Source organism: Pygoscelis adeliae, unplaced genomic scaffold (genome assembly GCF_000699105.1).
Source record: "Pygoscelis adeliae isolate BGI_AS28 unplaced genomic scaffold, ASM69910v1 Scaffold4, whole genome shotgun sequence".
Classification (NCBI taxonomy): domain Eukaryota; kingdom Metazoa; phylum Chordata; class Aves; order Sphenisciformes; family Spheniscidae; genus Pygoscelis; species Pygoscelis adeliae.
This window is the reverse complement of record NW_008824986.1, coordinates 9,742,063-9,769,490: the sequence shown is the minus strand read 5'-3', so window position 1 is coordinate 9,769,490 and position 27,428 is coordinate 9,742,063. Positions and strand designations below refer to the sequence as shown.

General features: G+C 36.7%; 1 protein-coding gene across 2 annotated transcripts; it reads left to right on the top strand.

Annotated features, from left to right (window-relative positions):
- On the top strand, positions 1-27,428 carry EDRF1 (erythroid differentiation regulatory factor 1). Of its 2 annotated transcripts, none has more exons than XM_009325864.1 (24): positions 1-209; positions 1,677-1,743; positions 2,642-2,767; positions 3,284-3,408; positions 3,870-4,029; positions 5,318-5,419; positions 5,710-5,831; positions 6,839-6,950; positions 7,674-7,821; positions 7,896-8,004; positions 8,336-8,447; positions 12,660-12,920; positions 14,390-14,461; positions 14,566-14,716; positions 17,009-17,197; positions 18,231-18,431; positions 18,820-19,038; positions 20,173-20,396; positions 20,798-20,956; positions 21,248-21,397; positions 22,070-22,223; positions 22,507-22,622; positions 23,404-23,567; positions 26,622-27,428. In XM_009325864.1, exons 2-24 carry the CDS (start codon positions 1,684-1,686, stop codon positions 26,791-26,793), a joined length of 3,408 nt encoding a protein of 1,135 aa, XP_009324139.1. In that variant the 5' UTR covers positions 1-209; positions 1,677-1,683; the 3' UTR covers positions 26,794-27,428. The 2 variants fall into 2 exon arrangements, with proteins under 2 accessions (XP_009324139.1, XP_009324138.1); XM_009325863.1 differs by lacking the exon at positions 26,622-27,428 and adding an exon at positions 25,853-25,914 and having other exon boundaries at positions 127-209.

Sequence of the window (27,428 nt, the reverse complement as noted above, 5' to 3'; positions counted from 1 at the left end):
GGGTCGGTATTGTTTCTTGGAGGCAATGAAGTGAAAAGCAGTGCTGTGGTGAAATACTCATCTGCCCCACCGCAAGCAGCATTTGCCCGTCTTCAGGAGAAAACAGACTTGAAACTTCCACCTGCCAACTGGTTACGTGAAAGCGCTAAGCTGGGACCAGCAGGTACAACCATTCTTGGCAACAACAAAAAAAGTAAACCATTTTCAAGGTAAATAACAGCAGGTTCTATTTTTTCTAGGCGTTCAAGAATAATTCTAATAGTGAACTTGGACCCTATGTAATTCAAAGTATAAAGTATGGACTTTACCATAGCAACTAGCTATTGCTTTTTCTTAACCATTCTCCTTCTACTTTTTCATCCTTAGTTCTTGCCTGTATGCTGTAATCTTGTCGTCTTTGTAAATGATTAATGATGCTGGTAATGCTGTTGATTATTATTTTTTTCAAGTGCTTGTTGACACCTTGCCTGAAACTGTCAAACTGACTTCATGTTCTTCCCTGGTTGGCTGTTGTCGGTTGGCCAAAATCAAACTAGACTGGTTCAGCCAGCCATTCTGCTTTTGATAACAGGTGAAAATGGAAAAAATGTGGTTCCCCTTGAAAGTTACAAATCCAATTTGTAGCTCTTCTGCATCTTTAGAAACTGACCTGGCTAACTAATGGCAAAAGAAATTTCATAGTCATGTCAAGAGTGAATGCAGAAGGTGAAATAAGGGGCAAAACCAAAGCAGTGTTATCTTTCAGTATGGATGTTTGTTAGAGTTGGATGAGTTGATTTCAGAGTGTTTATAAATAGGAGGCTTAAATCCTGTATTGAGCAAGCAAATTCACACTAAGTCAACTAGTTAGTGAAATTTAACAGTTTGTGGAGGGTCTGTGTTTAAATCCTCATAATCTCTTTTAGGAGGTGTACATTTTTGAGTAGGGTAACATGCTTCTCAGGGCTTTATGAATTTTTCCTGTTTATTTTAGATATTATGTTTGTTTGTCAAACAGAGGCTGGCAGTTTAATCTCTCTGTCTCTAGTGTCAATATTAAAAAGCTAATAGCGAAAGTATAACTTCAGACATGCATCATGTATTTGGTTGGGTTATAGTAATATCTGGTTTAATTTGAAAGAATGATTTGTACATTGAAATATTCTCATTTAATAGCTTGTAATTTAAAGAGGCCTTAATAAGGGTGGATGAAGATACAAGGATGTGTTTGTTAAAACATGTAGGCCAGTTTTAGAAAACATAAATAAGAGGTAAAATGAAATGACAGCTGCTAAAATGAAAGAATTTAACGTGCTTATTGCCTTAAAGATAAACTCTTTGAAAAACTGTTCTCCTTTTTAGTGTTAAAAAAAAAAAAATCAATTTCTCTAATTTCCCATAGCTGTCTTAACAAACCCTTTAAATAGTTCTGATTTTCTTGATTTCAACAAAACTTAAAATACATTTTAGAACATCTTGAAATTGGATCTGAGCACTTCCAATGATATCTTTGGAAAACTTGTAGAATGTCAAAATGGTTTTGTTAATTAACTTTAGATCGTTACACCTGAAAATGTTTAGTTAGATTCTTCTTTTGATGAAGAAAAAGCTTTCAAAGTTTTAATAAGCTTTGGAGAAAGAGATCTCTATTTACTGTCACACTGCATTTGTCTTAACTTGTAATATTTTCTCTATAGCTTTGGGATGGCGTATGACTTCATTGACTCAGTTGGAAATGATGTCGATGTTGTGTCTGATTCAGAGGTGTGTATAAATTTTTAAGTTCCATCATTCAAACTCTTATGTTGTATAAACCTTATTTTAAGATACTGTCGTGGCTTCTGTCATCTTTGTGCCCTTTGAGGAAAAATAAAAATCGCCTAGTGAAACACAAACAGATCACCTAACTTTTGCTCTGTCATTTAAGGGAGTTGTGATCACTGAGTAAGAAATGTATAGATAAAACCATATTTCCTGTGGATTTCTACAAATAATCATCAGCTAAAATATGCAGTTTAGTGAATGCAACACATCAGTCTTGCAATGTAGTTGTCTTGTGTGTTTGAAATTGGTTATTTTGATGTAAATTACTACTCTCAGGATGACTTTTTTTCTATTCTTATCTAGAAGAGATAGCCCCCTCCAACCTTCTTCTTCCCTCTGATTTTTGCCAGCTTTTTTGGTGCTGGTATTACCTACAGAATTCAGATGAGGCTATTCAGAAGAGGAAACGTACATATTTGACAGATTTTTATTCGGACTTCGATCTCTGTCCAGATTCCTCTGGATATCTGACAAAGTGTTGGTATTCCTGTCGTGAAGATAAAGCTTTTAAAATCCAAACCATCCACTTGCATTTTTTGTCACTTTTGATGATACCTGGTTGTGATGATCCAAAGAGAGATCATGTTTAAACCATATATGTGGTTTATACTGACTCCTTGGTCTCTTTATCACTGTCATTCATGTTCTCTGACCTCAACAAATGCAACTTCTTGTGGAATGGCCGCCTTAAAAATCACTGGCACTGTAAGGTTTTATTTGCCTGCCCATGCCTCTCTAATGTTAGTAGTGTATTCTTTGCTTACAATTTCCTAAGAATTGTCTTACAATGCAGTATAATTATATGGAATATAATCTCTGTTCTCTTTTCTCCTGCAAGAATATTAAAAAACTTCTGAAGATACCTTACAGCAAGTCACATGTGAGCATGGCAGTACATCGCATTGGGCGGACACTTTTGTTGGATGAGCTAGATATTCAAGAACTCTTCATGAGATCATCTCAGGTTAACCATTTGTTTTTTGTTAAGTACGTCTTATGGTCAAAATGCATTATTTCAAGAATAGTGTAGCTAGCAAGAAAGCATGTATGCATCAAAATTTGAGAACCATATGCGAGTACAAAAGGTGCTGTGTTCTGCAGCAATAGGTTTACCCATGAACTGCATCTGATGTCCTATATTTATGGTATTGTAGGATTAAAATTCCATGTCCCACATTCCTGTAATTACTTCAGTATTGCTATACTATTTTATTATTAATAAGTATTTGTTACTGTGTAATCTCTTACCATGTGTCTGACTTTCTAATGAAGTCAACTTTTCAGTAAGAACGTAACTTTCTAGAAGATACATTTTCAATAAAGGACGAATGCGAGGCTTTAGCTGTGACGTTATTTTCTGTTTTTGGGGGGGTTGAGGGTTTTTTTGCTGTTGTGGATGAGTATTCATAAGTTAGTAAGGCACTTGGTTTACTTTGTAGATGCTTCTTGACTTTAATTTCATATTTATGGTATTGCCTAGACAGGAGACTGGACGTGGCTGAAAGAGTTTTATCAAAGGCTGATTGATCAGAAGTGGCAACGAAAAAAGAAGAGTAAAGAACATTGGTACCAGAAGGCTATACTTTCTAAATTTTTGTATTACAGGTAACCTTATGTCTGCATGAATCTTGAATTCTGTACCACTTACTTTTGCCTGGTTTCTTGTCTTGAAGTAAATGTTAAAATTCCATTATGGTCTGTCTTATTTACTGATTTATACTTAGGCAGAGAAAATTGAGGGATGAAATCGAGAAATAACATGTAAATGTTTTTAACAGGAATTGAAGCATTTTAAGTATTAAAGCATAAAATAAACAGGGTGACTTAATTAACTGTATATCTCAACATTCCTTCTGAGAACTGGGTTTGAGGGAAGAACAACTTAAAATGCGGAAGGTAGATCGTGACACCTGCTGTAATATTGTAAGAGTTTGAGCAACTTGTCAATATAGCAATCTTGTAGCATATTAGCAAAGCCATTCTTTGAGAACAGTGCATTAAGTATAACAATTCTAAAATGGATTCTGTTTGCATATTGTTGACTGAAATTTTTAATGTTTTGTCAGCATTAATGGTGATGGAGCTGCTCAGCCTGTTCCTTCCACTTCAAAACAACACCAGGAGGATCCTGTTTCAGGTGAGAGTGATGAAGCAGGAAGGGCCTCCTGGCCAGCTCCTTTTGAAATGCCTTCTTCATTATCTGAAGATCCAGGTGCCTCTAACCAGGTTAGTGTATATAATGTTTTAAATGACACCTCAGTTTTTGTAGAGACATATATAAAGAAAGGTTTTCAAAGGTGCTGCTGCAGTAGTCTTTGCTGAAAGAAGTGAACAAAGGCATTAGAAGGATTTGGCAGTACGTGTGGTATAGCTTATGCCAGTGTTTCAGAGCTCCAAATTTCAGAAAATATTTTTTCTGTCACCATAATACTAAATACATACTTATCTATGCATTTTTGAGAAACAAAACATTTGGCTAGGAGTAGTCATCTGTAAGTCATCTTACCTAAAAGTAGGAAAATCTGATATTCAGAAGGTGTGTATGGAAGCCTAAGGTTTTGGCCTTTCTTTTTAAATCTGCCATTAAAATGAATCTGTTGTGGCCTTGAATTTATTAGGTGAAGAGGAAGACGAAGATCTGTGAAAATGTTTGCAAAACAGTTAAGCAACATTTACAAATACTTGCTATGAGATTACACAAGTGGAAGGGAGAGATGTTTATAGTAATTATAGCATCAAACTATGATTAGTATTAGGCCCTAATCCAGAGTTTTGGTCTGTGGCTAAGCTTATTTATGAAAACTGTTAATTCCTGTGGTTTTTGAGTAACATAATACAGGAATTGATTAAATTTTTGAGAGATTGGGAGATCTGTTCTATTCAGTCTACATCAATGTAATAATGATGCTATAGTTATGCTTAGACAGTATTACCAACTGGTATGCCAAATGACTTGGTCAGCTAGCTTAGGAAGGCTCTAACCTACATTATCCATAAAACTGTAACTGCCTGTGTTGTGGTGTGGTAATATTCTAAAGTGGAGAAATGTTTCAGTACTTGAAAGCTTTTAGGAAAAGGACTACTTCTCTCTTCCACCTTCTCGAGGAACTGTTGCCTAATACAGCAGATTGTTTATCATAAAGAAGCTGTTGCACATTTGTACAGCGTCATTTTCTTTAATTTATAAATAAGGCATCAGGATAGAGGTTTTACATTCTGGAGACTGACAATCTGGTGCTGACCCTGGGATAATAAAGTGTTTCTGTAAAAATTTTCTGATTTCTTTCCAAAGCCTATGAGAATATAAAGTACAAAATTTTGGTAGTAGCTATAGAAAAGAAGCATTCTAGTCACTGACTAGAGGCTTTTTGTACTTTTAATACATACTTATTTAAAGATGTTAGAGGTAAAGGTTTTTCCCTTATATGCTTTTGTTGTTCAGATTTATTTTTTTTTTAATGGCCTAACTTTACCTCAGCAGCAGAATCACTCCTTATCCTTGTGCTTTTCACAGGGAAGTGTGCCTCTTGAACCCTCATATATAGTGGGGCATGTGGCCTCAGCCCCCAAAGAACAAAACCTGACTACTTTGTTCAATGACGGGGAAAACAGTCAGGTATGCTATATGTGAAATTTGAGCTCAAACACTGAACCCCCAATTTAGTCAAACATTTTAAAATTTGGTCTAAATTGGAACCAAGAGAAAAACTAAGCCCCCTGTAGAAGTAGCTTTTGTGGCATCTGTGATCTCAGTCTTTTAAATTAATGTGAATGCATAGCATAGTTCATTATGTGCTGTCTTTTATTTGCTGCTTTTGCTTCTTGCTTTCTCATAATTCCGCAGAATGTCATAGAGAACATGTTTTATAATAGTGATTTATAGACCTTTTTTTCCTCTTAATGAAGGGACTTAAAAATGACTTTGTTCGTAATATCTTGTGGACCTTTGAAGATATCCACATGTTAGTAGGATCAAATATGCCTATATTTGGAGGTGGGAGATACCCTGCTGTGAGCTTGCGTCTCAGGTGAGTTTTAAGGTTAATGAGATATATAGGTCAGCCTTGACTGACTTGTTGCTTTGCTTCCTATTTAGCTACCTGCATTTTGTTTGGATGACTCTTAATGTTTACATGCAGTTTAAAGAATAAAACTCATGCTTTAGACTTAAATGGTGGTGGCATTGTAAAGCGCTGGAAAACAGAAACAGTCCCATAGCTGTACCACTGCACTGGGACTTGAGATGCTCTGCTGCTTTTTCTGGCTCTGTAACTAAATCTTTATTTGAAAGTACTGACGGTTTGCAACCTTTCCTGACTTCAATGTGAATGTTGAGTGTTAAAACACTTCAATACATCTAGTCCTTAATTTCATTCTATTGCTATTTTTATAAGAGGGCAGTAATATTTCTCTTACTGGGATTCTGAGTTTCAATAACTGCTAGATAGGCACTTCGTAAGTACTTAAAACTTGTGACTATAGTAGTTCTAAGTTCTGACTGTCTTACTGTTCACTAATACTTTATGTTGATCACTTGATTACCATTTTTTCTGTTCCTGCCTATGTGTAGACAAAGAATGAGCAAAAACTTGAAACTTGCTTGATGTATTTGTTATCTCTTTAAGACGCGTCTAGGAATTAACAGTACATTGCTTTGCAAGGAATGGAAGGTCTGGGAGAAGGCTTGCGCTATAATTAGTTGCAGCTAATACTGCTATTCCTTTAGAACTTCTTAAGTACTTGTTATCTGGGTAATATGTGACGTCTCAAGCTCGTTAAAGTTTCAGTATAAGTGTGGGCAAAAATTCAAAACTGCTGAGGGAATGTGAGTGTATTCTATTGGAGAGATCAGTACATCTGTTTCATTTGATATAATTCCTTGTTTGCCTCTTTAAAATAGAACGATTCACAAATGGTTGTTTTAGTATCCATCTGCTCTCAGATGGTTTAAATCTAAATCCCATTAGTAAACATCCCTAATATTTTCTGAAGAGTAAATAAAGACTTAAATGATACTAGAAATGTTTGTTTTTAGGGATAACAACAAGCCAATAAATGTGCTAACAGGAATTGACTATTGGTTGGACAACTTAATATGCAATGTACCAGAGCTTGTGATGTGCTTTCATGTTAATGGAATTGTTCAGGTAAGTCTGTGTCTTTGCATTATGCCTAGTTCATCCATTCTTCAGTTTCTGAAATTGCTCCGGTTGTAACAGGTCTCTTTCTAATCTTACTGTTCTGACAAAAAGATTACAAGAATCCTTTATTGCAGAATGAGAAGCGTCTACACAGCTTGCAACAGTCATCCAAAAATACTGTGTTCTCTTTTTTTTCTCCCTTCCATGCATGCAAGGTTCCTACTTCCCCCAATGTATGAATGAAGGCAAAAATAAAAAAATGTAGCAGCAGAAATACATCAGTTTCTTACATCTTAAAATCTGTAGTGTTCACTTGCCAGGATAGATGCATGCTTTTTAAACCTTTGTTTATATTTACTATTTTACAATAGACCACACATACCAGCTGAGTTTCTGTTGTACCTGGTAGCATATAGTTGCTTACTAGGCTGGCTAGTTTTCATTGAAGTAATAGTTAGATGTTGCACCATTTTTTCACCTCTTGTTCTCCTTTTACTTTACCATGTTTGTCATAGAAGTGAGTCCTCTTTAACGCTTTTATTGAGTAATCAAGATGTGCTTGCTTTTAAAGCAAATCATAGCAATTACCTCAATTTATCATGACACTGGATAGTAATAGTAGCCTTTTTTTCTTTTAGCAGTTAATAGGAGACACTGATGCATAGATTTTGGGAGGGTAGGTGGCAGAGAACCCTCTTAATCTTGAGTTTTAACATATATTCCTTGCAGAAATATGAAATGATAAAGACTGAAGATATTCCCAATTTGGAAAACTCTAATTTTTCTACCAAAGTGATAAAAGATATTGCTCAAAATATCTTATCTTTTCTGAAATCAAATTGCACCAAAGAAGGACATACTTATTGGCTGTTTAAGGGTAAGTAGATTTAGAACAATTAAAAAAGATTTATGTTAATGTCATGTTGATTAATGAAAGGTCTTAACTTTCAGCAAGTGGGAGTGATATAGTAAAGCTCTATGACCTAACCACCCTTTGTGAAGAGACAGAAGACAAATACCAAAACCCTTTTACAATGCCAGTGGCAATTCTTCTATACAAGTGAGTTTTTGTAATTTTTGTTGTAATACTTAATTCTTGGTGCAGTTGTATTTGTTAAGAATACAGACCAAAAATTATGATGAAATGAAAGTGCACGAAATGAAAATCTTCTTTTACACCTAAGCTTGGTAAGCCTCAGTCCCACTAAATCAAAACAGACTTTCTCCTTTTCACCATTTCTCCATGTAAACTACACTCTTACTGAGTAAGTTTTGTAGACCCATGATAAAGTTTGGGAGATCTACATTTGCAGTAGTATTGTCTAAAGCTTTTTTCGTCTAGCACAAAGAAATTATCCAGGGATTTACTATTTTGTTTAACTTTCTTTTAGAGTTGCTTGCAATATGATGCTGAAGAAAAACCAGAACAAGAAACACTATGGCACTATCAGAACGTTGCTCCTTAATTGTCTTAAGTTACTGGACAATGGCAGACATCCTCAAGTAAGAATGACGTGTTTTCTTGTAGCTTTGTGTAAATATAATGGAAATGCTGTTACCATAATGCACCTGGTTATATTTTGTGTGGTACTTCCTCCTCCCTCTGTAAGGGAGAGAATTTAAATTTATTTATAAATTTAGAAATTGATTTATGTTTAAAGAAACACCAGCTTTTTTTTTTTTTTTTTAATTAGTACCTTCACTGACCCCCATTTCTGCACGAGTCTTCTGTCCTGCTCTAAAAAAGAACTTGTCATTACGTTTGCTCTTTTGCTCTCATTTCCAAAGAGCCCTTCTGTGTTTGGAAGCTGCACAGACACTGAAGCAGACCTTAGCTAGATATTGTAAAATGTGAATATAAGAAAAAACATTTTTACTCTGAAGGTGGCTGAATGTTGGGACAGGTCAACCAGAGAGGTTATAGAGTCTCCATCCTTTGACATCCGACTGGGCGTGGTCCTGAGCAACCTGCTTTGAGCAAGGGGGTTGGGTTAGACAGTCTTCAGAGGTCCCTTCCAACCTCAACTATTCTGTGGGAGGCTCAGAAAAAGAACCTCAAAGTCTTGATCTCTTCGTTAGACTATTGTATCAGCCATCAGTACCTTGAGATGCTCTGCACTTTCAGAACCAGTAAGAAAAGTAATGAAAAATGAGATGAAGCTGTATTGACCTCCTTTATTCCACATACTTGATTCTGGTTCTCTTCTAAGGAAAACAGGAATCTAATTGCTCTGAAAGACAAGCAGTTTATTAAAGTTTAGGGAGGTAAAGAAGGTGTGTATGTCTTAAACTTAAGTATTACTGCTGCTAGCTAGATGTGCTAGCTTCCTTTTTAGTTGCAGAAGATAATGGAGTGTTGCTGCTTTCTCACTGGTATTTTGACCGAGTCTATTCACAGTCTCTTCCTTATCTTAAATTGAGAAATCTGTAGGTTCAGAATGGTACAAGGGAGTATCAGTGCGTTTAAGCAAAAAAGTAAACTGGGATACTGCAGGAGGCTTGGAAGTTGATTGGGCAGGAGCTGCTTTATGCAGGCTATGGTACGTTAACATGGTAACTTAACATTTTTAGTATTTATAGGCAACACATCATAAATTTCAAAAAGAAATATCTGTACTGAAACTGAAATCTAATCCAAAGTATAACTTAATTTACGTGTAAGTGGTCTAGATTTAAGCCTGTTTCAACTGAAAATTGATCCCAAAAATGTGATGTGAAAAATCTGAAATGTATTTAAAATGGATTACAAGAGGAGATATGGCATATATTAACTAAATTAATAAGTATTTTGTAGATTCCTTCTAAAATTGTGGAAAGCTCTCAAAATCCCACTAGAAGCTCTTGAAAATTATGTTTTTGTTTGCATAAGATCCTTCTCTCATTTGCCTCTTGTGATCTACAAGCTTTTAGAACAGGTAATACTCATTCTTTACCAGTTGGTTTTTATTCTCTTTTAAACTTGATCAGGCTTGAATCCTTTTCCCTTTCCTAGATGGGATTTTTAACTCCATAAGCAACTTTTTAGTAGGGTAGGAGAGAGTGCTTATTTGAGCTTGTTAATTGAGTTCATACTCCTGCACAGTGGTGGCCTCCTTTGCCTTCTCAGCAGTTGTACATTGGTTCAGAAAGCAGCCTGGTAGAATAACTGATTTTCTGGGATTTTTCTTTTTTAACACCTCTGCAAAAAGCCCTCCAACAATACACAAGAAGTGTAAAATGTTGTTTGGTTGGCAGTTCAGACAAATGTCTAATGCCAAAAGGTTGCTGTTCTGATGTGAAGTTATTTAACATAGCTTACGTGATACAGCATTGCTGCTGTGGAGAACTTGTATCTCAGTTCCGCTTCGTACAGAATTGCTGGACTGTATTCTGGTCCAGTCTCACTAGACTCCAGCAGAACCAGGAGCTAGAATGTGCCTTTTATTACCAGAACCAGGAACTGTAAGTAACCATGCTGTCCTAAATAGAGGGCTTCAGTGGCATTAAATGTAGTATCTTTTTTGAACAATCAGAAGTAGAGAGGATGTTGGGAAGTGGAAGAAAGGAATGTGGGCACAATTTTTTTTATGTGACTGATTTTCTTTTTTTATTCCCCCTACCCCCTGGCTACCCTATTGCTGTGTTTTAGAAATGATTCTTGACCCTTTTTTATATTCAGAATGTTCAGGAAGTAAAATGCAGGAGTTGATATCCCCAAGGTGAATTTCAGAGGAGTTAATTGCAAGTCCTTCACTCGACACTCACTTGGCATTGGGGAAAAAAGGCATCTTGAAAGCAAGAGATTTCACCGTAAAAACGTGTTCCAGAACTTATGTCCTGTCATAATCACTCTCTGTGTGCGTGAAGCAATAATGCAAGTCTTTTGGCAGTCAGATCCTTCTTAAGGTGCCTAGATCCAAAAGTTCAAGCCTGAAAGCTATTACTTAGTGTTTGCATTATCCTGGACAAGAGTCAGTAATTTAAGGTGGGGCCTAAGCACTTAATATAAAATTCTAATCTGGGGACCAGGTGCCCGAAAGCAGGTCACTTTAAGGCATGTATGCGTGTTCTGTGTTTGGTTTTGGTTTATTTTTGTTTTTTTTTAAACTGGATGTGATCCAAATTTCTTAGCACACATCTCTTAGTGTCAAAATTCCTCATGATAGGAGTGTGAGAGCTGTCTGAGCAAGAGTACAATTCTCAAGTAAACTTGAGGTAGAAAGAAAAGGGCTGAACATTTATTGTAAGGATTATTGTATTGTTCTTACTGGCTTAATTGTTAGGTGTGTTTATGGTTCCAAAATAATCTTTTCTCTAAGCACTTCTCTTAAAGTTAGAGGGAAAAAAGTGTATGTATGTGTGCCTATAGTGCGTATACATATTTCTCATCTTGCTTAGTCTTTGATGCGAGTGTTGAAGTGTTCTGGGGTGCAGTCTGATGCTGGACCAGGTTGCTTCCAGCTGTTTGTGTTCTTTTCCTTTTGAGTGGAAGGAGGGGAGGTTACAGAGCAACATGCACAGGACTGCGTAGTACAGTTAGGCAAGAAATGAGGTTGAACTTTGGTCTGTCTTGCCTTAAGGCTTTTTATTTCTGTATAAAACCAAACTGAAGCAGGGGGGAATGCCACTTGTTTTAGGCTATCACCAGTGTGTGTTTTATTTCTCCTGACATTGTATAATTTTATTTCCTTTCTCACTATAAAAAGCAAGCTACAATTACCTCTCCAAGTATATGCTGTTTGTGCCCTGGTGTCTTGTTTGACCTCTTGAGTTTCAATTTGAATCTCTTATGTGTTGGGTTGTCAGTTTTGGTGGGTTTTTGTTTTTGAGAAGTTGAAATTGATGCTCTAAATTTTTAGTACTGTGGATGTTGCTGCTGCTACAGGATAGCTTTTAAATGCTTGTATCTAATATCTCTTCATTCATCAATGTATTTTGAAACTCTGGCAGTGTATAGTATTAAAGTATATAGAGGAATAAACTGAAGAAGCAGGAAGGAATGAAATGCAGACCCCTGAATGCCTAGCCCTACCAGAACATAGCTTTCATTACTTCCTCATTTTTCTCCATATGACAGCAGTCCAGAGAAGAGAAAGGGTAAATATCTCCTTACCGTCAACTAAGAAGGTAGCTGCTGTTTTTTTTCTTACGGCAGATTTTACCTTTCTTGCCTGAATTAGAACAGAAGTGGAGAAGGTAAAAGCTTCTCTGGAAGGCAGCATAGCTGCAGTTTGAGAGAATCTGTAAAACTCAAAAGATGTGAATAAACAAGGAGTTATTAGGGTGCCGCTCAAAAGAAGTAAATAGGGTGATCAAGAGCTGCCCTTATTTATTTATTTTTCTTTTAAAGGAAAATAACAAAGCTGTCTTGGGCCAAGGTGGCCTGTATTCCCCAATTTTACCTTTACACCCTCACTTGCAAAACAGGAGATGAAGACCTTCTAAGGTGGGGGGTGAGACCAAGTCTGGACAAGCTTGATTGCAGGGGCTGCATGCCCATATACGGGTGGTTGACAACATACTGTCTGCAGTGATTTGTTTCTTAAATATTGCTAAAAATTCAGTGCTCAAACATATGGTCATACAGTGGGTACAGGTTGTATTTACAGCTTATCGAATACCTACTTGCATGTACTGTTTACTCCTTATTCTAAGACAAATTATATTGATGTTGCCTCTCAAAAGAAAAATTTAAGTTGAAAATAAATCACTAATTTTTTTCTCTTGTTTAAAAAGATTATTGCTTCAGCAAACTACATGTTGTCAGAGCTTTTTCAGTTGGATGAACCTAAAAAAGAAGACAGTACAGACTTCCCTATAAATGGAAATTCTGATGAAAGTTATAGCGAGGAAGAGGAAGAAATGCCGGACAGTGATGAAAATGGTTCTTACAGTAACAGCTCTGATCCACCAGATGACAATAAAGCAGTGGCTGTAATCAAATCTGTTGGAGAGCTATCAGTACCTGAAAAATATAAGTCTGTTCATCGAATACGTGTAAGTGAAATTGTGGAATTTTTTAAGGGTTTTCTTGAAAGATTCAGTTCATGTAGCACGGTTTGTTATTGAAATTCAGTTACCTGTTAGGTTTGTCTTCAGGTTAACTGAAGCATGAGGCAGTAGGGGAAAGAAACTTTTCATGAGCTGCTCATAAAATTTGAGGTCTTTGAATTCTACAGTATAGCAGGTTTAATGTAGATTTTTCCCCTACCATCTTGCACGTGTCCTTTATGGCATGATTCTGCATAGCTGGCTACAGAAAAATTATTCCTGTCACAGCAGCAGAGAAAATGTTGTCAATTGTGGCCATGTGTAAGAGCTGTAGATGACCACAAGTTTCTGTGGATACCTAGGTTATCTTAGTATTTTTTTTCTGGAGCAATATTAACTTTTTTTTTTCTGGGAGCATCAGCTACTGCATGTCCACAGAGTTGTCTTTCCAAGGTAACTGGTCAGAATGCAGCAATTTGATTTCCTTGAAATTTTGGTTATAGTTGATTTTAAAAAAGAGATGAAGCTTTACTCTGCACATGTGTATATGTTGTATCTAAGGGGACAGCTGGCTACATAACCATAGTATTCCTGAAACTTCATTGACATACATGTTCTTCATAAACAAATCAACAGAAGTGTAATGCTGCTACCTTCATTGCACTTTCTGTGCATTATTATTGAAACAAAATAGAGGAATGTGAGAAACTGGGATGATCAGTGAAGAAACTGTTCATAGCATTTTACTTATCTTCTGATGTTTTGCTTGTCTTACCTATATATGGATATGATTATGAAATAACTCTCATTGGTCAAAAGCTAAACCTTTTTTCTAACGTCTGTGCTGAGTAGCAAAGAACAAGATTTCCTAAAAAAATCTGTAACTCTTATTGCTGTCTTAATTTCTAACACTTCAAGGTCCATCAGCTGAAAATACAACAACTTGTACAGGTGCAGAAGCACTCATTTTCCCTTTCTTCTCCCCCTTCTACTCTACCCCAGAAGAAAACAAAAATACACCCCACCCCACCACCCCCCTCAAAAACAAAACAAAACAAAAACAAGGCATTGAATTGTTCAAAGGTGATGAAAGTGCAACTTTGATGTATAGGCTGAGGAAATGATTTCTGTACAGAATTGAATCTGCTTATCTTCCCAGGTCTGCACTGCAGACCATCTGTGGATGTTTTTGTAATTAGTGTTATGGAATAGAGTCATCTCAACTCTTCTCCTTTTTGCATTGTCTTTGGGATTACCAGGAGAGACCAAAGTGGAAATGACCAGATATATGAATCGCTCACTGAGATAAAGGAATGAAATGCTGTGACACTTTATAGTATAGAGTTCGGATGTTCCATTAACAGGTTTCCTTAATGCTATCTCTCATTTGTGTCTTCTAGCCAGTAATTTTGACATTTCGTATGTTGAAAGTTTATTCTCTTCTTATTCCTTCCCTGCTGCTCCCCTCAATGAAGCCGAGTTGTGCATTTCCTGTCTGCCATGGCACTGAGGAGCGCTGCAGGCTAGTGCTCAACTATGTCCTGGAGGTAAGTTTACCATCAACTTTCTAATGATGTTTCACCTAGTACCCAATTCTTGATGTATTCTGTATTTGCTAAATATTGCTTTCAAGGTGAATTACTTCTTGCAGGGCTTGAAGTCTGTTGACAGCAGTGTTAAAAAAGAGGGTGACCTTCCTGCAGCTGACCCCAGCACACCAATCCCGTTGAAATATGAAGATGAATCCACCAGTGGTGGTCCCGAGTGTCTGGAAAAACAGATGGCGTTATTTCTAGATAAAAGTAAGCTGTATTGTTGTGCAAATAAGACCTTTCCAGTGCCAACACAAACTGCTGCTACTTTATTTTGATTGTCAAAACGGTGTACATATACGTCACTAATTACACTATTGCATAAGCAAAAGTAGTATACTGAAAATTGGAGAACAGTCTGTGCCTTTTTAAATATGAAAAGAATAGCTCATTTGGGGTATTTTGCATATCAAAACATCTTTTATTAGTAAACACAATTTTACTGGACCCTATTTAGATGTGGCTTGCAGATAACTTCCATAAGGGCTCAGCATTTTGGGGTTTGGTATGTGGAGCACCATAAGTTGTATGGGTTGTTTTTAAAACAGTCTTCATTCTTTTTTTGTGACTTGGAAGTTTTCTGGAAGAACTTCTTACTTCTGGCAGGTTTTTATCCTACACTATCCTTGCTGCTGAATTGCATATAAAATGTTAACTAGGATTTTGGGTTTTTTTCTTGTACCTCTACAATTGTGAAAGGAAGCAGCAAATACAAGATGTTTTGTTTGCTTAAATACTCAAACTCCAGAAGTTTCAGACTATAGTCTGTGTATTTTATTTTTCTCTGGAGTGCCATAAAAGGGTGTAGGAAAGACTCTTTTCTGAAAGTAGTAGAGTTCTCTGCAGGGCGAGAAGCCCTATAAGCATAACATAAGAAAGCCCCATAAGAAAGAAATTAAAGCCTTGCATATTTTTACAATTCTTTATTCTTTCCTTTTTCCTCCCTTCCCCCTTTGAAAATCTCTAAATAATAAGCAAGTTCAGTTTTGAGTTATTCATTTAAGTGTTCTCATGTTTCACTTCCAATTGTATGGTTGTCTCTTGAATGTCAATGACCTGGAGATGTATGCATACTTTCTTATTTTTTTTATCAGATATGGGACCACAGAATTTAAAACCTCCATCAGAAAGTTGCATTGTGTTGAGCTTGCATAAATTCTGCGCAGTACTGTTAATATGGACTGTGAGACTAATTGTTACCAAGATCTACTGAGAAATTTTACCTGGGTCAGCTCAGCAAGAACAATGGGCTTATTTCAGCTCTCCTGCATCCAGGCTCTTGTCTTCTGCCTTCACAATTTGGAGCTGATGACACATTGCAGCTGCTTGCCAGCTAGCAAGGAAAATGTCAGCATGTTAACTTTTTCTGTTTAGAAACAAGTGTTTCCTGGGGGTTGGGGGAGATAAATATTGCACAGGTCAGAAAAAAAATATTTTAATTGATTTCTGGAGCTGTGCTGGAGTTCTTCCCTGAAGTAGCAACGATGCTACTTGTTTAGGTCATAAGGATTGAATTCAACCTAGAGAAAAATAGTTCAAACGTAAGGGAGAAATTTTTACTTCTCCAGTATGTGGGTTGGTTTGTTTTCTGTGATGCAAATTATGTAGTTTCTCTGCTAGATGTTTATGTTTACATACGTATAGAAAGGATAAGTACTCTTAATTCTTAAAGAGAACTACTTCTGAATAGTACATAGATACAGTATATGTGCATTCTGTGTCTTTAAGTGCATGAGGTGTTACTGTATTAGATTTGTCTTTGTCCTAACATAAACATGTGGTTCTTCTAGAACTTACTAAAGATAGTGGGCTTGCAAGTCAGGCCTTGTAGGTCCACCTGTAAGCAAGAGACTCATTTCTGTGTGCAAATATTGTCAGGACAAAATTCTGTCCTTTGGTATGCCCAAAGTCAGTGACCTGTTCGTTCTGGTTCCATAACCACTGCAGCATCGAAGAAGGAACCTTCATAATCTTATGCTGAGGATGTCTTGAAACTAGTATGAGAAAGACGTTGGTTTTCCTTGCGGGAAGGACCAGGTTATCCAGTTCCTTCTGTGCTAGAGGCTAAACCCAAAAATGGAGGCTTTCTCACTTTGAGACTGTTCATACAGAAACAGAGCATATATCCTAAGGATTTGGTGGAGAACATGACAAATTATGCCTGTGGCTTTCCCGTTCTTTTCTACTGCTACCTAATGGAATAGTCTTGGCCACTGCACCCATATTTCAAAAGCTGTTTAAAGTATGAGAGGTTAGCTGCATTGTCACTGTGCTCACTGTATTCGAGCATCCCACTATCAGGTGGAGTACATGGAAAAGTTCCAAGTATTGGGTCCATTTTGCAGATGAAAAATGTAGCGGCAGACAAGTTGGCATAACTCTACTTGTGCAGAGCTGTAATAAGGCAATTTACATTCTGTATGTATACTGATGAAGTTAGTCCAACCTCTGGCATATGTTACGGAGATGAGATTTACTGATGAGGTTCTGTTCGTGTTACAGTGGGCTCATTTCAGAAAGGTAAGCATTCCAGTCAGTCAGGAATGATTCCTGGATCGTGGCAATATAAAATGAAACTCCAGCTCATTCTGAAATCATCAAAGGCTTATTATGTCCTATCTGATGCTGCTATGATTCTACAGAAATATGGTAGAGCATTACGATACATCAAGCTGGCTTTACAGTGCCATGGTAAGTTGCTGGAATGTACTTGTCATCTGTACCATTGCCTGTATATACCTTTCACGATATCAAATACTTCTCTTGTGCATGATTTATCCTAGTGGCGTGCAGTGACAACTCTGACAACCATGTGTTTAGTTAAACTGTCTAGCTTACTATTCGGGAGGGAAGTCTGTAGTAAGAATAACTCTTGTCTTTGGTAGAAAGGTGCTCCCATTTTGACAGATTGGGAAACTTAAGAGTGCAGATTTGGAGCTTCAGAGCACTTGAAGTTGGGAGAGTCGGTCCTGGTGCCAAGACCAAGATAGTATTCTGTGGTCTAAGTGCTATCACTGCAAGCAGATGTTTTTTCCCTGGAAATGCCTGGTGGTTCCCATTTCATTTAAAAATATTCCTGACTCTCAGAAATACCAAACTTGGTTCATCAACTGAATTGGATACTCCTCTAAAATGAAATAAATCTTCAAGTATTACTGAAGAAAATAAAGGAAGTAAAATCAGGCTGTTTAGAATATTACTACAATAATGAGAATAGCTAATCAGAAAATGCCATTAGCTTAATACTGTAGTACTGCTATTTTGCTTCCATATTTGTAGGGCTTGGGGCGCGGGGGGGCCTTATAAAGCAAGAACACTTGATCTTAACATAAAGCATCAATATACTTATCAATAACTCAAAGCATTCTTCAACTTTCAGTCTTTTAAAGATGTGAGAATCAAGTTTAAACTGTACCTTTTGGAAATTAATTTTTCAGGCTATATCTCACTTGAGTTAATCTGTAGAAAGTCAGTTTTCCTTTAGACAAATCTAAGATTAGCATTTGTGATTATCAGATTCAGTGCTCATCTTGAACAACATAGTTGCTCTTTTGAAACTGTGTGGAGTCATAGTTGCTGTGTGGAGTTTAAAATAGGTTAGTTCTTCTTAGAAGATCATGTGTTGTCTGCATACAGAGAATAAGCGTGACAGGTAACATAAAAACCAATTATATTGTCAGTCTGTGTCAAACCTTAATTCTTTTCTTTTCCCCTCTTCTAATAGATACCTACTGTTGTCTCTGTGCCAGCATGCTTCCTGAAGTATTAGTATTTCTTTGTCAGTGTTTAACCCTTTGTGGAGATATCCAATTAATGCTTGCTCAAAATGCAAACAACAGAGCAGCATATCTTGAAGAATATAATTACCAGACAAAAGAAGATCAGGAAATATTACACAGTCTTCACAGAGAATCCAGGTGCCAAGGTATGATACTGCTGTAACTGCCATAATTCAGTTATACGACAGACGTAAGTAATTTCATTGTGCTTCCTCAAAACGATGCACTAGTATCATTTCTGGAGGAGGGTTTATTACACTTCAGTTCTGTTTTCTTCAGAGAAAGCTTATCGTGCCTGTCATATGCAAGGAGGTTGTCAAGATACTGTATGACATGCCTGAAGCTGTAAAATAAATAAAGGCAGTAATTGTTTAAGTAATGGGTAAACCGTGCTTATCTGTAGAAATTGTGGGATCATTCTGACATGGGTCTTACACTTGGTCTAGAGGAGAATGCCCAAAATGATGACCATTGCATATTTAAGTTTGTTTGGAAATACTGTTTGACATGCAGGCTTTGCATTTTGTTTTCTAGTGTTTGCCTGGGCTACTGACTTGTCTACAGACTTGGAATGCCAACTTTCCATCAGCTGTAAATGTTATGAAGCAGCTTATGAAATTCTACTTTTCAGTAATTTAAAAAACCAAAATCCAGAGCAGCGTATACAGGTACTGAAGAGGATGGGTAATATCAGGAACGAGATTGGCGTGTTTTACATGAACCAGGCTGCTGCAGTGCAGACTGAGAGAGTTGGCAAGTAGTTTTTTTTTTTTTCCTCCCACTTCTTACTGTTTCGTGGAGTTACCACAATGATCATTTTCACTGAGTGTGAGAAATCTTGAGTATTTCTGATTATAAAGAAGACATTTAAAGAGCTTGATAATAAATACTTTTCTGTAATTGATGTTATGTAACTTCAATGTCCATTGTAAATATTTGTCTACAATAGATTACTGTGGCTTGTACACTGTACTTAATTGAGCCTAAACTGAATAATGGAATCTATAGCTTTGGAGAAATTATTTTCAAGTGTGTAGAATGCCCTCAAAAAAACGTGGTAGAAACTTTAAACCAACTCCGTTATAAAAGGGAGGGCTTGTTGCATTCTTGATGTGTTTGGTTTAGCCCGGTGTGAACAAGCATAAGCTTAAGTCAGCCTGTGAATTTTTTGGTAAGTAAATCCTTGGAAGCTTTGCTTCCGGTTTATTTTTGTTGGGTTTTTTTGAGGAAATGGAGGTTGCTTAAGCTTCCTTGTAGGGTAAGGTGTTTGGGTTTTTATTTTTGAGAGCAAAACCAATAAAGTCTTGTTCTGGTTTATATAAATCTTACTTGTAAACAAATTAGATGCTGGTGGTTCAGTGTAAACAGGTCCAGTCTCCCAAATACCAGCTGTTTTCTGTGACCTCTGTCCAATTAATATATGAAGGATTTGGGGTTGGACTTTTAATTTTGTAATTTTTCATAATCCCTGTGTTTTTGCAGAACTGCTGTTTAGCTGAAGTCAAAGCTCAAATACTGAATTTTACTTGTCTGTAAAAGTCACTTTTTACTTGTTTCATATTGTAAGTTTATAGAATTAACTGCAATACCCTGAATATAACGGTGAAAAAACAAATCTGTGTTCTATCCTGTTAATTCCCCTGTTTTTTATGTCATGTTATCACAATTCTTTTGAAAGTGTAGTATGTGTAGTAATGCACTTTAGGTATTGAGATTTTCATGCTTGAGGTTTTCTTAAGAGTATTTTCCACGAATTGGGTCTTCAGAATCATTTACCACCCTTAAATTCTAAAAAGTCTTTTACGAGAAAAAGAACATAATGGAAATGTTTGTTCAGTATCTTTCAAGAATTTGAATGAGATCGTAAGCCTTGTGTCTTAACCCTAGTGAGTAAAAATGTATCGACGACAGAGCAGCAACTCTGGAAGAAAAGCTTCTCTTGCTTCGAAGAAGGAATTCAGAATTTTGAGTCAATTGATGATGCAACCAATGCTGCTCTTCTGCTGTGCAACACAGGAAGACTGATGCGAATTTGTGCTCAAGCGCACTGTGCAACTGAAGGTGACTTCAAAAGAGAGTTTTCCCCAGAAGAGGCCCTTTATTATAATAAGGTAACATTGTACTGTTTTTAGAATGGCCCATAACCTAATATGCCTTTTACCGTAGAATATTTGTAAATGTATTGGTAAATATCTGTAAGTCTTGATGTAATAACTTGGGATACCTCTCCTGCTTTCACATTATCCTAATCCTCACTGTACAGGCTTCAGTATTGTTGTTGAGGTTTGATTCCATTGCTCTGAAATATGAAGTGCTGTGACATTCAGATCTTGATGTTTAACAGACTGCAATACCACACACAAGGGAGATAGGAATGCATGGTCAGGGTTAAAGTTACGACCAAAATGGGTGTAAGAAAAATACTGAAGAAGGCTCAGAGATTATTTTGGAATGCTTCCTTGAGAACGAGTAAAGCAGTAACCATGTATGTGTATTATTTTATAATCTGTAGGCTATTGACTACTATCTGAAGGCATTAAGATCACTAGGTAAGAGAGATGTGCATCCAGCTGTTTGGGATTCTGTGAACTGGGAGCTGTCTACTACGTATTTCACTATGGCAACTCTACAGCAGGATTATGCTCCACTGTCTCGAAAGGCTCAGGAGCAGGTAATGAAGAGCATTTGTGACAACATCTGGTAAAATAAGCTAGCTGTTGTCTTCCTGAAAAACTAATCAGTGAGCAAAATTGATGTTGAAATAACTTGTAAACCTTTATTAGATTGAAGAACTCTTGTGAAGTAGTTCTTGCAAACCGTAAAATGTTTAGTCATTCACATTTTTAAGGTTTTGCTTAATGAAAAGATAGTGCTACAAATAGAGATTTAATCCTTACACTTGCACATAGTGGTGTTCTAGTTTCAAAGCAATCACACTACATCTTTTTGTTTTATCTTGTAGATAGAGAAGGAAGTTAGTGAAGCCATGATGAAGTCCTTGAAATATTGTGATGTTGATACAGTGTCTGCACGACAGCCTCTCTGCCAATATCGGGCTGCAACCATCCACCACAGGCTTGCTTCAATGTACCACAGTTGCCTGAGAAACCAGGTATTAGTACAAACTGTTTTGGTTTTCTGTATAGGTTCTGTACTTAACATGTCCAATGTGTGTGGAGATTGATATTTATCCTTCTACCTGTAGTTGGGATATATTTATTTAAATGATTTAACGGAAGAAATGTGAAGTGGTTTACTTGCAAATCATTGTGAAATACAATGTTACTTTCAAGAGCAGTCTGTCCTTTATAGAGTGTATTGAGCTTTATTGTTCTGTCTATTCTAAGTAATTCCATGCTTTCATAACAGAAGCCATTGATGATAAATATTTTCTTTGGTTTGGTTTTGCTTCCAAGCCACTCTTCTGATACTTCAGCAGGCAGCCTTCTGTTGGAACATTAGCATATGATTTATTAAAGCCTTAGTGTAGACTTGCATGTTGCTTTCTGACTTTTTTTTTTCCAAATTATTACTCTTTATGATTAACTTAGTTCCACTTGATGTGAATTTGTTAGCATTAGCTATGAAATTATAATAGCTTCAAAGATGGCAGGCTGGTGATGTAGTCTAGAAATGTGTAGACATTTAGATGAACCATTATGAAATGAGCTGGGGAATGATTGTTGGTAGCTCGTGTAGTCCATAAGCATTTTTTTTTTCTAATGATTACCTCATGAACATACAAATTACCTGGGATTTACTATGTACCCTACTTTGAGTGCAGGTTGGTGATGAACATTTGAGGAAACAACACCGTGTACTTGCTGATCTTCATTATAGTAAAGCAGTACGACTCTTCCAACTCTTAAAGGATGCACCCTGTGAGTTCCTTCGTGTGCAGCTGGAAAGGGTGGCATTAGCAGAATTCCAGATGGCGAGTAAGTCTAGCTTTGTCTTACTACAACAGCTTTCCAAACTACCTTTACCTATTTAATTTCATTTTTAGATAACTTTGTGTATGAGAGCAGGAGTAATCTGCTTCACAGAATAGAATCTTCTTCAAGAGGGAGGAGACATTTTTATCTTGCTGGTTTCCAGTTGACTAGGACAGTACACGGTTTTCTTGTGAGAACTCTTGAAATCTTTGGATGGAAGAAAAAGTGCAATCTGTAACGTAAGACATTCGAGTCCTTGATTTTTACTTTTTTTTTTTTTTTTTAGGTCAGAACAGCACTGCTGGGAAATTAAAGACTTTGTTTGGGGCCCTAGATATAATGGCAAAAACCAAGGGTGCGTTCCAGCTCATCAGGAAAGAGCTTGTGGCAGAAAGTGAACAGGTAATCAGACCACTTGACTTTCGTTTATCTGCTCCATTGTATCTTTTGCATTCACATAACACTGGTCATTTGGCAACTAAGATATTGCTTGGTTACTTTTCAGTAGAGCTAATTGCTTAAATAGTGTGGACAGGGTTTGAACCTGTTGCAGTTCACTTCTAGCCTTTAAGTGGAAGTGGATAAAAAATTTACTCTAGAACAAACTATTCATCGGAGATGGATTAAAACATGTGTGTATATGGATGTAGACTGACTGACTGAGTGAATGGGGTTCTGCGGAACTCTGTATTATTCCCTAAAACTCTTCTTGAAGAACTTAGGAATGTATGTACAATATAAATGGGAATTCTCTCTATATAGTATATTTAATATTGAAATATTGAAATGTGGAAGGTTATCTGTAGCTAGTGTTAGTAGGTTCTTGATGCCTAAATAAATAATGACTTGCAATATATGCTGATACGTGTTCATCCCTTGCTGACAATTTGAGCAACAGATTGAGTAGTCAAGTCCATATTTCCTGATTTTTTTTTTTTTTTTGGTAACTAAAAATTACTATATTTATATATATGTACAACATTGGCAGTTGGCATAACTTGTGTACGGTGTGGATATGAGCTAATTACTGAAGCCTCATAAACAGGGTGTCATAGCAATTGTGGTGTCGGTAGCACTCCTGTAAAAAGTACGCTAACCTGCAAGTGTGGTTGTCTGACTTAATTGAAGTGCATTTAAATGGTGGAGTTGAGCAAAATGGGTTTTGTTTTTTCTCTTCTTGTAGATAAGCAAGGATAAAAGTAGTGCTGAGAATGTGTCACCTAATGATTCCTCTACTGGCCTTAACAAAGAAGAAGTATTGAAACTGCTTAGTATTTTTGAGTCCAGAATGTCATTCCTTCTCTTCCAATCCATTAAATTGTTAACTTCAGCCAAAAAAAAAATTGGGTAAGTTGAACCTTGATATGCGTGCATAGATGTGATTCTCATCCATAAATCTGTACAAACTATGTACTCTTAAGCATGCAAGAAAGTGTGATATTTATTCTTTTATGGAGATGACTCTTCTGTGTGGAAAAGGAGCCAAGATACGACTTCATCGTCTAAATTTTGCACGTTTTCTGTGTTTTTGTGTGTAATTGAGGGAATGACCAAGAAATATCTTTACTGAGTGTGTCTAGGCAGCTTTTTTCTCTCCTTTTTCCTGATAGCAGTCCAGGACTGAGCAAGGACAAAAAAGTCAGACTTGAATGGCTGTATTCAAATAGGAAAATAATAGTTCATAATCATCATCTGAAATGCATGGTACAGTTATGAATCACTGATGCTTTATCATGCTCTGTGATATCTAACTTACCCTTTAGAGGATATAAATCTTATGCCCTTAATAGGTGTAAATTCACACACAAAGCAGCTTAACTTGTACTGCCATAATTTTGCTTGCATACTTCTCATTGGTTTTGTTTTTTGCTTTTTTTTTTTTTTAATCAAACTGTTTGTTCAGGAAATGAGGTACATGTATATGGTGTCCTTTATCTTAACTGACATTGGTCTTCATCTGTGATGGAGCACTTGAAAGTTAGTGGGGGAGAAACTACTGTGTACTGCTGATCTTTTGATATATCTTGATGATAAAATATATCATAGACAGCACAGTTTAGGAAGCAAAATACTTGAGAATAAATGTAGGCACATCATAGAGAGGGATGTATATGGGGAAGATACTCACTGCCGTTAGAGAATTTTCTGATGCCTAATGGAGTGCAGTGAAGAAATAATCTTCTGTCTTGCTGCTGGGATTCAGAACAAATGTGGCTTCTCCTTTTTGTGTTGACCTTGAAGTGTTGTTTGGATTAGGTGTGGCAGTGTAATTCCTTACACCGCTATTGCTTCTGTTGGTTAGATTTGAATGTGTGTGGTGTTGCTTTTGGGATCCAGAAAATACCTTTTATTCCAGCAGCAGCAAATGTGTTTGATTGCAGAAGCTACAGCAGTATGCTATTGCTGTTTCTAATGTTATATAAAGTTAATTTATGAAAATGTGTCATTAGTTCTAGTATATAGTTCTAGAGAATTCTTTTATTGTTGGAAGTTGTGTTAATGGTTTTTCAGATTGAAGCACTGCTGATGCAAGTGCTATTTTGCTAAAAGTAAACTGTGAAATGAATTCATTCTGCACAGTAAGTTGCCTGCTGATAGTAGGAGACTGGTAAATAGGAAAACATGAGACAAGAAGAAAGCCTGTGTGCTTTCTTAGCAGTGGTTTAGGTGCATTGTTCGGTGCTTTCACTCTTTAAAAAAAGAGCTTCCACAAGGTGGCAATCTGAGTATATGAAATGCAGAGGATCAAAGTATAATTTGTATGTAACCAAGTAGATGTGCAAGTAACCGAGTAAACTGTTTTAGTTCTGTTATCTCATAATATGGGTAAGTGTTGTAAAACAAAAACCGCTTGGGGTTTTTTTTGTTTTGTGGGTGTCGTCCCCGTCCCCCCCCTCAGTTTACTTTCTCATCATTGTCTCTCTTGAATGGGGTTTTGTACTGAAGATTCCATATAGAGAACGTGTTACAGTTTGAATACTGTGAAATGGGAATGTTGCTATAACATGTTAAACTTTTTTAAACAATGGTGGATTGAGGCTAAGCTTAAAACTACCTTTCGCTTAACCTCTCTAGTACCTTGTGTACATCTGGCATACGTTTCCTCAGTTTGCTTTGTAGAAGAAGATAACGTCTGCCTTCTGTTTTAATAATAGGCTGAAAAGGGAGGAAATTGGAGCTCACAAATGCTATTTCAGGGTCTCTGATGCACTTTGGCAGAGGACAGGAGAACATGTGGTAAAATTAATGTTTGATAGTGAAACTTTCAGACTAGCAGTAAAGCTGGATGAAATCAGAGTTTTACCCTCAAAGTGAAATGCGTAAGTGTAACTGAACTTGGCTATGTACATCGGAGGAAAGAAGTAATTTAAAGTAATACTTCGTTCTGGGAATTCTTGTAACTTATCCTGGAAATATTTTGCATTTCAGTGTTTTTTTTTTTTATTGACTACCTGTTCAGCTTAATAAATAAAGCTGTCTGCTTTCTGCCAAGTGTTATGAATTTAATTTGCTTCACCATTTCTTGGTAATTCCTGAAGCATTTGCAGTTAAACTGACTGCTGCTTGCTCACATACACACTTGATTTATTTATAATCTCAATGGCAGCATTTTTTATTTTTCTTTTTTCTAGTTTGGGTCACTTATTTATTAGTCTTGGACATTAAATGTGGCAGAGGAGGGGTGACAGCGCTGACGCAGAATGCCAGCACGTGTGTGATAACTGATTTACAATTATATTTGTCAAATTGAGAAAATTGGTGGGAGCTTAGACTGCAGACTGGCAAAAGAGGAAAAGCTCTTTTGCGTAGAGGTATTGAGCATGGAAAAGTCTCTTATCATAGGGAAATAGCTTAGATGTATGGAATTGAGAGAATGAGGGCAGATCATGGGCTTCAGACTTGAACGGGAAAACGATGCCCGTAGTGGTTTAGAGGGGAAGGCTAACGGCAGGCAATGGCACGGGAGCAAATAGACGGCGTCTCCTGAGTGTTCAGGTGTCTGTTTGCATTTGGCATGATCAGATTAGACACTAACTTAGACAAAAATACAGAGTTTTGGCATGGAGACCTGGATTTTGGAGGGTTTATGATGTGACTTGGGATTATGAGTTAATAAAATGGCCAGACTGGAGCTGAATAAAAATTGGAACACCTCCTGAACCAGGTCGCTGTGCCTTACGAAGGCAACATCCCTCCTGTAGTATAAAGAGGCTCTGACAGCAGTGCTGTGAAATGGTAGGAAATAGGAACTAAGGAAATCGGAGACTCAAATCAAAACACCAGCCATGTGGTTTCACAGGGATAGTCATCAGTGCTGTTACTTAATAAATGTTTTGATAATTTGCAGAATAAAATATTATGGTCAGGTTAATAGTTTGTATTATCTGTTTTTCTTTTTAGGGGCATTAATGAAGAAGAAGTTGTTCTTAAAACAAACAAGCAAGTCTACTCCCTGCTGTTGCGTGCAACTGCTAACAAAAGTATGACTCTACTAGAACGAATAGAGGTAATCTTAAATTTATTGGAACAGCTGACTCAAAATAACGAAGCTAGTAATGGAGGAATTCAGTGACTGAAGTGCTGCAAAACAGCAGAAACAGTGCCTTGCTATGCATGGGATCAGTGGTAATTTTTCCCATGTGATATTTGTATTTATTGAAGGTGATAATACTGCCTACATTGTTACATTGTACATCTGGGAAAGAACAGGAATTCCTTTTTATCCTCTAATAACTCTCTAATGGTTCGGTTACTAGTGTTTCTTTGTTTGAAATGCCAATTTGGGGTTCTGGATAAAAAATCGTTATGTTTCTATGTTGGAGAAATTCACCATTTTTCTCTAACAGGTAATGGGCTTTGCAGTGATATAAATGTTTTGCATAAAAAATGTAATCTCACAGTTGCTCTGGTTTGATATTTAATGAAACATACTTTGTAAGCAAGGCTTCATTGGAACACTTTAACTGGTAACATGAACCAAAGCTGTACAAGGAAATTTCTGTTGAATATGTGGACACACGGACACACTGCTTTTATTACAGTTACTACCCTGCACAAAAATGTGTGCCTTTCTAGCTTTGATGCAAGACTCTTGCAAATATTAGCCATCACTGGGATTTCATTTACCCCAGAAAGTGAATGGCTTTAGCTGTGTTTGAATTGATCAAGAACAGTATTATCTTTTTCAGACTTGAAACTGTGAATAAA